The 13,138-nt window shown below is 37.3% G+C and overlaps 1 protein-coding gene across 12 annotated transcripts in view; it reads right to left on the bottom strand.

Annotated features, from left to right (window-relative positions):
- Nucleotides 1–13,138, bottom strand: part of LOC134793738 (protein still life, isoform SIF type 1) — a 158,296-nt gene that overhangs the window by 59,054 nt on the left and 86,104 nt on the right. For 2 of the 12 annotated variants that reach the window (XM_063765405.1, XM_063765401.1), the window contains exons 1-2: nucleotides 9,836–10,347; nucleotides 3,333–4,459 (exon numbers count right to left, since the gene is read on the bottom strand). The exons of 6 other annotated variants lie outside the window; for them this stretch is intronic. In XM_063765405.1, the coding sequence (XP_063621475.1) occupies nucleotides 3,333–4,208 (876 nt within the window). In that variant the 5' untranslated portion in view covers nucleotides 4,209–4,459; nucleotides 9,836–10,347. Of the gene's footprint in view, nucleotides 1–3,332; nucleotides 4,460–9,835; nucleotides 10,348–13,138 lie in introns of those variants that run through there. 4 more of the 12 variants (XM_063765406.1, XM_063765403.1, XM_063765402.1 and 1 more) reach the window with 4 other exon arrangements.

A 13,138-nucleotide genomic window follows, 5' to 3' on the forward strand; every position in this document is an offset into this window, starting at 1 on the left:
GTGGCAAGAAAGATATTAACTTCATATTATAATTATTAATTGTTTCGCGAACTTAAGCTAGGTATCCTTTTTGTATTCACCCACAATAAGGCGACTGTATTGCCCTTTGTGTTTAAAACCCTTTTGGCAATGTCCGTTTCCTACCAGTAACATATCATTATCAGCTACCTAGCACGTGTATTAGTTGAGTGCGTTGTGTTTAATAGTTATGTAAAGTAGTTAACCGCATGTCTATCATGCGGTTAAAACTTTAAAGTCAATGGAAAAGTTTATATATAGAGCAGTAACTACGAGGTCGTTACATGAATGTAGAGATTTGAAAATTGATAGTTCACCTACATGAAAAATAGTGGTTATAGTGTTTAAGTTTAGCGTGTAGCGAGTTAGATGAAAAGAGCGATATTTTGCTACAAAGTATTGCTTTGATTATACATGAATGACAGCGAAATTTACATAAATATTGTATATGCTATTTTTATTAAAGACACCTGATCGCTTCTATATCAAAAAAGTGATGTATGTGAAACCTGAAAATATATTTTGTCACATGATATCATTAGGTTGTTCATAATAGTAACATAAGTAGGAATATATACTTTTTATTGGATTTTGTTTATATCGATAGATCAGATATTGTGCAACATTTTTGGCAGGCTATAAATTATGCTCGGTAATATTAATTATATTTGTAATTAAATTAAAGATTGTTGCGCTTTTGATCGCGACACAATATACGCGGGAACAAGGAAGCAGGCTCTTTGTGGCGCACGCGGCGGTCGCGCCCTCGCCTCGATGGCCCTCGACGCCGTGCGCCCTCGCTTTCACGACAAAAAAAAGAATATACCAACACGAGTTTCTTCATAAAATTAAATTCTGGCTTGAGCTGAAGGTAGGGCTACAGTTTGCGTCAGAGATGAATGAAATGAAGAAATATTAAAGTCATCACGTCGTGCCATTTCAAGCGAACCACCGCAGTTTTACCCGCGTAAAAACAGTTTAGTTCTACATATATACGACGATAAAAACGATACAACGAATAAGTTTAGTAACTAAGTAAATAAGTTTGAAAACTGTTATTATCATTATATAATTTTATTCATCTAAGCGCCACTTGCACCATTCCACTAACCCGGGGTTAACCTGTTAAACCTGGAGTTACCATGGTTACCAATACAATTTGACACTGAGTTAACGGTTTAACCGCCTAAGCCTGGGTTAGTGGGTTGGTGCAAGTGGTCCTAAGTATATTTAGGTAGGTAAATCTAAAGTATAAGAAGATAAAGTATAAAGAGTTTTACAATATTTACCTATACGTAAAGATGTTCTACTTTATTTATGTGTAAACCGAATAATTTATGTCCTAAAGGCATTTTTATCGAACACAGCAACATGTTCCTGAAGTCCAGCAGTAAATTTATGGCAGGCGGACAGCGAACGTCCTCTAAGTAGGGATTTTATGATATTCATTGGATTTCTCAACGAGGGTGAAACGGTAAATCCTCTGGCAAGCCTGCGGGTTAAATCTTAGCAACGAAACGATATAAATGGCGCTTCCTTTCAGAGTTTCTTTGTAGCAGGTGCGTCTGCTTTTAGTGAGCATTTAAATAAGGGGTTACATTTATTATCTCAGTTATAATCTTAAACGGCTGCCTTAAGATTTAGTTAAAGTAACGCCGTAGTTTAAACGTTTATTCGTATTTAAAGCTGCTAACTAACATTTCAGCTATCGCAGCTACGTCGTAGTTATGCTTTTATATTAGCAATTCTAAGAACTCGTTTAACTATATTTTCTGCTGTATTTAATTTAATTTAGAAAATAAATGACTGTGTTTATATGTACAAAATGCATTCGGGCATGTTTACATACAAACAGCTAATGAGGCGTAATCTGACAACAACTAGGGAAAAGTTTGAAACTGAAACTCCAATGCGTATAATTTTAGTCCCTTTTTGGCACCTCAGAGCCGGTCCCAGCAGTTTGCCTGCAAGTTGTTCAAAATAGAATATCGCAGTTGACTATAAAGTCTCAGTTTGGAACAAAGTTTCACTAAAGCGGACTATTTTCGTGTACCAGGCTTAAACTGATCCCTAGAGCAAGACCTAAAGTGGCTACAGGTAAACCAGCGTAAGTTGTTTTGCGTCAAAATAGTTCCTCAATTGACCTAGTTAGTAGGACGTTGTATAAAATTGATTTTATAACAACAATAGTCTAATATTCAGAGATAGTCATAAATCTGTGAAATGTATTGTTCAGTTCTTTGTTTCATATCTCTGTGATTTAATTAGTAATACATAAAAGAGGTCCGTCAAAGCCAGCGGAATACACAAAAAGCTGGCTTAATATTTTACACACAAATAGAGGGTTATTATTCAAGGAAAAGAAAAGGCCTCATTAGCAGGAAAGGAAATTGCGCTTCCCGAAGAGGAAACTAAAATAAGGTCAAAATGTTAGCTATCTACTACGAGTTTTTTGTCTGAACCAAATGAATTGTGCCGTTTACTAATTATCTATGGATACAATCTGGGGCTTTTTTGCTCTGCAGTAATCAATCTTAACGTACATTTATACTTTGCTCCAATCGGCCACATACAACCCAGGCCAAAAGTATGGAAACAATGTTGTTGTCTTTAATATCTTGTATTTTGGTAACCGAAAACTTACATTAGAAAAAAATTTAAATCCACCCTAAGTATTGAAACATCCCACTATATAAAAAAAAACTGAATACCTATTGGAAAATACATAAGTATATGTCACCCTTGTTAATTGCCTTATATAATATTGAACTGGCAATTATCGTGACCAGAATTTAATTTACTTACTTTTGAAATGTACTAGTCATTTTTACTATTTTGTTTTCTTATAGTAAATGAGTAATAGGTATAAAAATCCATCACATGAAAATGACAGTTTTTTATATTGTCATAAATATAAGCTTGTTTCCACACTTAGGGTATAGGGTGACTAGTGACTCTGTAAGCTGTAGATCTCGCGAAACTATCTTTGCATAATTTAAAACTGAATAAACGCATGAATCCTAAAACTGAATCGACAAAGAATCCATATAGCTATGTAATTATCGAAGCTGGTGAGCACCAAATTTCACGAGAATGGGTTTAGAAATACAAAACAGAAATACAGGGAAGGACAGCCCTACAGACATATGAAAGAATTTTTGGCCGAGCTGAAATGAAGCGCTCGTTCGGTCAATAATTAAAAGATGAAATGAAGTACCTAAAAGCCCAGCTTATTTATTTTACAGTTAGGTAGGTATAACTTTTGTGGGTAAATAGGTAGGTACGTTTAAATACCAACTATTAACATTTCTCACCTTTCTAAGAAACGCCTCGTTGCAAGTCTGGGCAGTACCTTTCCAGTGGTAATGTCTAAATCTGACGTTCCCAAGTAGCTTCGTACCATGCAACATAGACACTTCGTAGACGATGCGGCGAATGTTGAGAACATCAGTGCGTTTCTTGTACTTGTTTAACTTCCTCCGCCGCACCATTCGTTCGTCCGGCTCGGAGTATTCGCCAGTACTCGTAAGACCCTCCTCAGCGGCCCAGGCACTTAAGACGCTCTCAATAAAACTGAACAATTGCTGAACGTTGGGTTCTAATTTACTAGGTATATAGAGATAAGGCGAAACGGTTTTCTTCGGCACAATAGACTTTTCTTCGGGTTCTTCGGGCGGAGGAGCAACGTCGTGATAGGGGCAATTATGAACCTTATGGTGGTGGTGATGATGATGTTTTGTTTTGCGCTTCGGTTCTTTCTTTGCTACGGTGCCGCCGCCCTCGCTCTTATCTGCGGTCTCACCACCGCTCGAGTGCGAGTCTCCGCTGCGCTCTCTGCGCGGTTTTGGCTTGCCATTGGACGTCAGTGCGGCAAGTGCACCCGCGGCCAGGCAACAATGATGCGCCACACAGCAGAAACGTGCATCACCCTTGCGGAGCCCCGTATGAGCTTTATGACAGAAGGAGACATCCGGGATCCTCGCTCCGAGAGCCGCCAAATGCGCTCGGTCAGCGCAGACTTGCATAAGAAGATTTTCACCGAAGTGCACAGTCTTGTGGCGGCGGCGCCTGAGGTGCATGACGGTGTCGCTGCCGGCCAACGACGGCGGCGCGGAGACGGATGCGGGCTTGCCGCGAGGCTCCGCGCGCGCGCAACGAGGCGGCGGCGCGCGATGCGTCTCCACCATCATTGGCGAGGAGCGGCGGCGGAGCCAGGCGTCACCTCATGTCGCGCCGGCTTCCGCCGACACCTGCCTTGCCGCTCCGCTCCCTGTTCCGCTTCCGCTCCCGCCGCGACACTACCTTCGCCTCCGTTATCGTCGTAATATCAACATTCTACAGTTTTATCGATTTATCAGTCATTTATATTAACACTTCATTACTGAAAACAACTTTACGGCATGTCTATTTCCATATAAGATTGTCCATCTAATTCCTGTATCTTTAAGAAAAATATTATTTCATAACAATATCACACTAATTTATTTGCTTAAAGATAAGTATTTAATTTAGAGTTTCAAAGACAATCCACCAAAAGTCTAGAGATTAAGTGAGACCAGCTTAAAACTAATAGGTAGGTATTTATGACCTGTATGAAACTATAAACTGTAGCATGCCTGCCTAGGATGCGAACTTTACACGCTGCCTGCATTATATAATACGTAGTTACTTTTACGCTAGTAAGTTGGGAAATTATTCAAACGTGAACGTGCCAACGTCGTATATTTTATGAATACGTTGAAATGTCCGTACTTTATGAACTAGTCCACTAAAATAAATTCCAATTTTAATCTGTACAAAATTATTGCATATGTAAAGCTTTCGGACAGTCGGTACATTTTATTGGCTACCTACTAATTAAAATAACCGAAATACGTATCTTCTTACAAACATGGCTTTTAAAACAGCTCAGTATTTTACTTTTAACGTTTCAGAGATTAAAGTCCCATTCGAGTGGATTGGTAGTCATGGTTAATGCAGCGTGTTCCATCTCTGTACTTGAGCTTGCTACAGCATTATAATGGCTACCTGTTTAGGGATCAAAAGATTTACCTATTCCAAACTTTATCCGCTTAATTTGTGTCCATTAAGCTCTAGTGAATATCTAAAAATTTGCTTTGTAATCAAGATTAAAAGTATTCATAATTAATGTTTGGCGCAATCATATTACGCTTATTAACATTTTGGTTTCTTTTACGTGCATTACGAACCGTATTGATCATAAATGAGCCATAAACATAATTATAATATCCGGGAGACCGAGCTTTGCTCAGAAAAGATATAAAAACTCTAAAATGCGCGTTTTTCCAGAAATAAGACCTAGCTAGATCGATTTATCGCCCCCGAAAACCCCCATATAGCAAATTTCATCGAAATCGTTAGAGCCGTTTCCGAGATCCCCGAAATATATGTATATATAAATAAATATACATAAAAATAAATAAACAAGAATTGCTCGTTTAAAGGTATTAGATAGATTGAGTAAATTTAGCCAACTCAACACCTCAGTGAATATAATTGACACATACTCGTATTATTCGATTATTTAAACTGTGTCACGCGCATATTTTAATGTTGTCACAAGACATGCAACAGAATGAAACTAAATAAAATTACATGTCGTTAAGATAAATGTCCAGCTCTGCAAATAATCGAAAAGAACGTGTGCGATACAGCCAAGGAAAAATGTACATTTTTAACTGGGCCCCGAAGTAATCGGCCTGCGACTGAAGTGGGTTGTTCTGCAGTAGACGTTAACAAGCTGCCAGCGCGCAAGCTTAAAAAATTGACAATAGAACCCGTCGTATCTATAATTGAGTGAAATTCTCCGCATTTCAAAGATGTAGCAATTAGAACTGCAGTCGCATCCGTAACAAGAATTAAATGATGACACGCTGCGAAAACAAAGTTATTTGCAGTTCAAAGAGGTGTCTCGCTTAGCAGAGTTAAGATGGAAATAAATAGTCTGTAAGTCGGATTTACGGTGAGAATGACGTATCTTTTGTAGTTTCCTAGCGTTTTAATTACGCTAATAGCAGACGCGAACTTTCGTGAGTTAAAAAGTAGGACGCGACGCACTGAAGCGGCGGCGGCGCGGCATCGCATTTGGTCCACCAGGGCCGTGTGTCGCCAAACGGTGTGGTGCGGCGACATCGACGGCGGCCTATTGCCCGGGGATGAATATGTAATCACTGTAATTACTGTTTCAATACTGCTGCATACCAAATGACGGTGAACTGGTAGTGTATGCGGGCTCAAATACCCGTACAACTGTACAGCTCTAAAATACGCGAGTATTCCAATTGCTACATTGTATGTAATAGGTACTTACGTCCCTATTTTTATGTGACATAAATATACCTACAAGGAAAAAGTGTTCGTAATCAAAATCTTTAAAACTGATCTAATTAATGTGTCCGAATTCATATTGGTTGTAACAAGAGTAATGGAAACAAATATAAATAGTAATTTGAGCAGACAACCAAAGTGTTAAGGTGTACTGTTTAAGTACTTTGTTCTTAATTATTTTCATCGTTATACTCAATCATCATATTTACTCAATTAAGCACCTACAATTCGAAACAGCAAAATTATTTGGATCAATAATGTAAAGAAAGTTTATCTTCTGGTTTCGTCAGATATTATAAACATGCATATCTATCTTCATCGGAGCGTCGAGAAGTTTAAATAAAGTTTAAGGCTCGAGTCTGGTCCAATTATCAAGGCTCATTATGATTTTAAATAACCTTAATAATTGTGGCGTAAATTCCCAAGGGTTTTTAATTAGTCACATCAGCAAGTAAACAGTGAGGTTGGCCGAGTGGCGGATGGTAATTTTCACCAGCTGGTAGACAATAAGTAATTATCTCTGGATATTCATCTTAAAGCATCATCATCTTTTCAGCTCCGATTTGGATGGAACAAAAATATAAACTCATAAGTGTTTAAAACTAAAAGTACATAACCCTTTTAGTGTGCAAATAAATGTTACTCGTCGGCGTGCGTGGCCTCTCCAAGTTAATGCACATTTTGTGTGTCGAGGAAATTAATGGACCTCTTTTATTTTCTTGTTGGAGAAATGTTTCGGCTGCATTATTGACATTTTTCTTACGTGGAGTAATGCGTCCCAGAGACAGGGATGAGTGCCGCGCGGAGTGCCAGCACTTAAAAGGGATTTTAGCAGGAGATGGACTTCTGCAAATACTTTGCTAACTATAAAGTACCTAATAATTCGTTTATATAATATTAAAAATATAGATGTAAAAAATTCATACTTACAGCAAAATCGTCCAAAAAAATTATTTACTTATGACAAAAATTCGGCGTCGAAATTTTGAGGAGACTAAAAAATTTGTCATATGTTGGTGGGTGTTTATATTAGCATAAATAAAACGAACATATATTGCTATTCACTCGAAAGTTTACATATATAATAATACGTTAGGTACATTAAAGTAATACCTAATAAATACATTTTTAGTTTATTGTTCCTCTATATTTCAAAATGCTATGAGCGTTAATTCCCTGTGCCGTGGAGAAATTTAATAAAAAACTTCTCCTCTTGTTTTCAAACGAGCAATTGGCTGATTATTATTTAATTTTGTAAATAAATCTTTTATTTAATATTTAGGATGTATTAACATACATTTGTTAACTTGCAATTAACGAACTAGCAAAGTATTTTTAATGGATTTTTACCTACGTCTTTGTAGAATCAAGAGATGGAACTTTTCAAGTACTTCTCTCTTCTATCTCTATTATATTTATCTGATCTGATGATGGAACCAGGAGGTGGATGCTGGAACTTGGCAGTAGCTATTAGTACATATTTGTACTTAGGGAAATACTTTCTTGTAAGCTTATTTGGAATCCATTTGTACAAATTGGATTAGTAAAAGTTATTCTAAGGATTACTGTTCCTTTCCATCTATTTGATTTACAAATTTATAACGCCTTCGTGTGTTTTGTTTGTCAAAAAAAACAGTTGTCGAAGAGTTAAAAAAAAGTTAGTTTTTTTACTCGATTATTACTAACAATCCAATTTTACGTGTGGTCTAACTTAACATACAGTTTGAAATATGAATAATTCACAATACAATTTTAACGTTAGATTTCTCGCCATAGGTTTAGCTGACTAAAACTACTTCAATTTCTTCTTTATTTAAAGTGATGAAATGATGAAAAACTGACAACTAAGTAAGTTATTATACTATTGCTTTCAAGTTTGCTCAAGATCTTAATACGAATACTCTTTAATACCGTGACAAAAATACTATAATGAAATTAATATCGGTACATCTACTATTAAAGTTTTACACAACACAATAGTTGCACACACAAATTGCCAAACTAAATAAGAACACTCTTCAAACGATAGAAAGGCAATCCCCAAAGTAGAGATAGATGGGATATGTGTAGTGAAGCAGAGCAGAGCAGAGCGGCTCGGTATCTATGGGGAAATGCAATTTGGGACCCTGTACAAAGTGATTACTTATCGCATGTCGATATGGCTACGGCGTCTGCGAACGAAATAGGGTTACCTATTATTTATTCAATTTGATACACGTGGACATAAACTGACTAAAATTATCCGCCTCGTTTGCAGTTTGCCTTTTCGATTTATATTAATAAAATGTATCATTAATTGACATTATTGCAACAATTGCTGAAAAAAATAATCTACATATGACACTTATAAATAAATTTCACAAATTCAAACTTGCTAAGACAAAAGGAATTCTGATTGTCAAAATAATGATTCAAAATATAATGGGATAGAAGGCATTTGTATGTCTTAGGGCGGCTCGATCATAGATATCATAAAATTAAGTGACCCTAAAAAAATGTAATAAAACTTAAGAATCCCCAGCAAGCTCGGTTCTCCATACAAATGTAGTTATGATCTCATTTTAAAACGACTAGCTAGATTGCTCTAAAACTTTGTACTTACAATAGGATAAGGTATGTCTAGTCCTGTAATTAATTAGTTTATGTAGACCATACTTCAGACCATAGTTTAAAAAATACAGCGAAATTAAGTTTTTCTTAAAAAAAAAAATTTTCTATTTCGCTTGCTTTATAAACTAATTACAGGACTAGATATACCTCATGTCATTGTATGTACAAGGTTTCATTACAATACAACAAGTAGTTTTAAAATGAGGACGAAACTCCGTTTGTATAGGAAGGTAGAATTCGGCCGAGCTTGCTGGGGTCTCTTAATAAAAAAGCTCATTTATGCAACAATAGATATCGACATCAACACGGTCATTCATCAAGAGTTTCAATCAGAGGGATAATGAATGTTATCAAATACAGCCTAAATTTAGCTCGTATTTAATTGCAATCACGGCGCTGAAATATGCTACCTCATTGCAATCAGTGAGCGGCAACAATAGATATCAGTAAATGAAATTAATGATGCATTTATTAGTAGAAATCATACCGTAAATCCAATAGATCAAGCAAGCAATTACTGATTCGGATTTGGAATGAGTCACCCTACGGGTGGCTGTATTCAACCAGGCGTCCTGCATTGCGCCAAATTCCAATTGGTTTGTTGTTTTATTTGTTCTTTTTAATTGGAACGGTAGCCTTTGACAGGCTCGACATTGTTTTAATTTTACACCTACATTTATTGTACCTTTCATATTACTTTATTTCCAGGGATAGTATAATCCGGATGCATCCATATTAATGCTCATCACGTAACGTAATTAAAACAATTTGGTGGATTGTCTTCATAACACTAAAATAAATCTTTCTTTGATCCAGTAAATTGTACTAGAATTTGGATTTCAATGATAATTAATGTTACCATTTGACAGCTGACAGTAAGGATTTACGAAGGCACTTCAATTGGATTCTGATAAGGAAACGCTGAACCTGCTCTGACGTGGTATCGCCGCAAGGATAGGCGTACACATCACAGTAGCGCGGCAGGCAGCGCCGACCTTAGTCGAACGTGCATCAATTGGCGTCGTCCGGTCATCGCCGCAGCCGGAGGCGGATCGCGAGTCGGTTTAAGTTTATAAATAAATAAGTTTTTTCAGTTACATAACCAAGCACTGAGTACACAATGGGACGCCCCAACACCCCGGCGGCCCTCGCTGCGACTGCCAGCACGCGTCGACGGAGGGTGGTCGCGATCGTCAAACTTCGTTACGATTCGGAGCAGAACGATCGTATGTCCTCGGGCGCGCTCGGAGCACGCGCGCCTGCGGGCGCCGCCGGCCCCGCGTCCCGCCTACCACTGAACCAACCAGCCTTTAATTTATTTCCGACTAGCTTTCCGCCTTGCGGTGCCGTCCACGGTTTTGCTTAGATGGCGATTTATTAATTAATTATCGATATTTTAAAAGAATTAATACTCCGACGCGTCGCTTATCGAAATTTTTGACTTGTAAACTACTTGCCATGACGTAACGTTTTCGTCGAGCGAAGTTACACCAACAATAAAGTTTCCTGATCTAAAGGAACAAGGAATATGATGATGAATATGAATATGAGGTGTAGGTGTATGTGGTTAAGTTTAAATAGCTACCTAATTGTAGTTACGGACTTATTTTATGATAACCCTAACAACTTTAGGGATGTCGGTGCAAGACGTTAAGCGAGCGCGTACACCTCCACGTGACCATATTATAATGCTCTTAACCAAATAATAAAAAAAAAATTTCATAAACTCAATTAGAAATACCTCTACAGTAATATCCATAAAAAGGTAAAATCCCAATTGTGACTGCATTACTGCGCCACATTGCTGCCGGCTGTATAACCGCCAAAAATGTAATTTATCAAGGAATGACATTGGCATTAAAGTTTTGCTACGATTAAAACGACACCCCCAGTTTAAAATAATTAAGTGTTCATTAAATACTCTAATAATTTACCTTCAATACGGCACAAAGTTGTAATTTATAAACAAGAAGGTTTACCTAATAAATAAAATTGTTTACTGGAAAATGTCTAAACTTTATCAATGCCATAAATCTAGAACTTCGTGAAGTCCGCATTAAGGCAGGCAAATAAAGTAGTAACTGTGCTGGCAGAGTTTTCTCGTAGCTCTAATCGCTAGGTATAGCTAATTAGAGTACAGTCACCAGCAATAATATGTTACACAACGAAGGCCGCAAAAATATCTGACACGATCTTATTCGCAGTACAACAAGAGCGCGTCACATATTTTTGCGGCCTTCATTGTGTAACATATTATTGCTGGTGACTGTACCTATGCTATGGTACCTATAGCAGAGCGTTATCGCGCGAGTGCGCTCTGCGAGCACTTCACGTACCTTAATGCTGTAAGGCTGTAACCCGGCACGCCTCGGCAAGCAAGCAGTCACGGAGCCAAACAACCAACCACGGCACTTAGGCCTGGGTGAGCGCCACGGAGAATGGAGGTTATTTACTCTGCGAGATTACTACGACACGCCATGGGGTATTGATTGATGTCATTTTTCCGTTTTTCGATAATATCATAGTACCGGCAGTGATAGTCGTCCATCATTTTTAATCGTTGTAGGAGAAATATTATGAAAATATATGTGCGCGCCGTATCTCATAGGGATGGTTATCAATCTTGCGCATGTGTGTTTTTAGACGTACTACCTATATTCCAAGTTAAATAAGAAGAAAAAATACGATATTGAGTATTAGAAGTTAAATTATTCGTAGAGGACTCGTACTTATTAAAAAGTTTATTAATTAAGATTGTCTCGGTCCTCGGTTCATTCTATTAATTTAACGTGTTAATTTTTATCTCCAAAAGAACCTAAAAACAACGTCCAGATAATGCATGGACTAATGGACATCTGTGTAATTGATTGATTCAGTGGACGTGGGGATTAATTAGTTACCCGGTGGCACTTAAATCGTCGGCACTCGTGACGCGTGTATCACTAGTTCAGTAAGAGCCCAATATCAATTAATTCTCGCTCGTGAACACCAAATGGAAGATAATTGCAGTTTTTAGGGAACCGCCCGAGTGGAAACCTCATCAAAGCGCCAATTTGTGTCCGCTTTGTCCATTACACTGCCCTCAGTCATTATTATGGTGACGAAAATTACGTAATTATGTACTTATTGTAATAGCTTCGTTTAAATTTCAAATTATAAGGCTTAGGCGTAAAATATTTACGAACGATGTTAAAAACCAGCTCTTATCATCTTAACAATTACAAGAAATACTAAGATTAACTTTGTTTTTACTGATGGTGCTGATGCACTGACGGTCGGTTTCATTTGCATTATGCGCGCTCGCGTCCGTGTACGCAATCAAGCGTGATGCTAAACGCACGCGTGTTTTTTACAGCAACACATATATACAAGTCGTAGGATACTTCCAAATCCTTTCGTAGGAAAATGGGTACTTACTATTATAATTTTATAATATTTATATGTGCCATGGAACGAGTGAGAAGTCTAAAAATAAGAAATAGGTACGTTCTAATATTATCGTGAATCATACATTCAAAATTACGACAATCCATACAAATTGTGGACAAATTCTGGCATTTGTTTGTTGCTATATCGCATAAACAGTACGAACGACACATGCAATCATTTTATTTGAATTATACTTAAAAAAATCAGGCCTTAGTTAAGATTATGTTATGAGGCTGTAACTTTTACGCACATTAAATTTTCGCAGTCGAGGTAAAGAGTAAGCGAAAAGATGCTCGGCGGCGGTATTATGGGTGGCAGTAAAAATGAGTGCTGCCTTCATTTGCGCCAGTAAAAGTTAACGCAAATTATGCTCTCTGTTCTTGTTAGATTGTGATTCTTAACTTGTTAATTTAACTTGTTTGCGTTTCATCTTTGTTATGAATGTGGTGCGGTGTAAGTACCTGTCTTGTAAAGTTACACCATGACTTATATATGTCATAACTTCATAAGTAATTAACTCTTCCAAAACGTATTTAGGTATATCGCACAATTACTGGATTTTATAATTCAAATAGCTAACAAAGAGTCTGATGTCATTTCATGAATGTGATATTCTTATAGTGCTAACTTTACTAAGTACCTCTATTCAACAGCGTTTAAGTTTGCATTGCATACACTTTACAACTTACGGCGTGATTCGGGAAATGATTTAGACATTCACTAGATATGAAAT

Source organism: Cydia splendana, chromosome 9, assembly GCF_910591565.1.
Source record: "Cydia splendana chromosome 9, ilCydSple1.2, whole genome shotgun sequence".
Classification (NCBI taxonomy): domain Eukaryota; kingdom Metazoa; phylum Arthropoda; class Insecta; order Lepidoptera; family Tortricidae; genus Cydia; species Cydia splendana.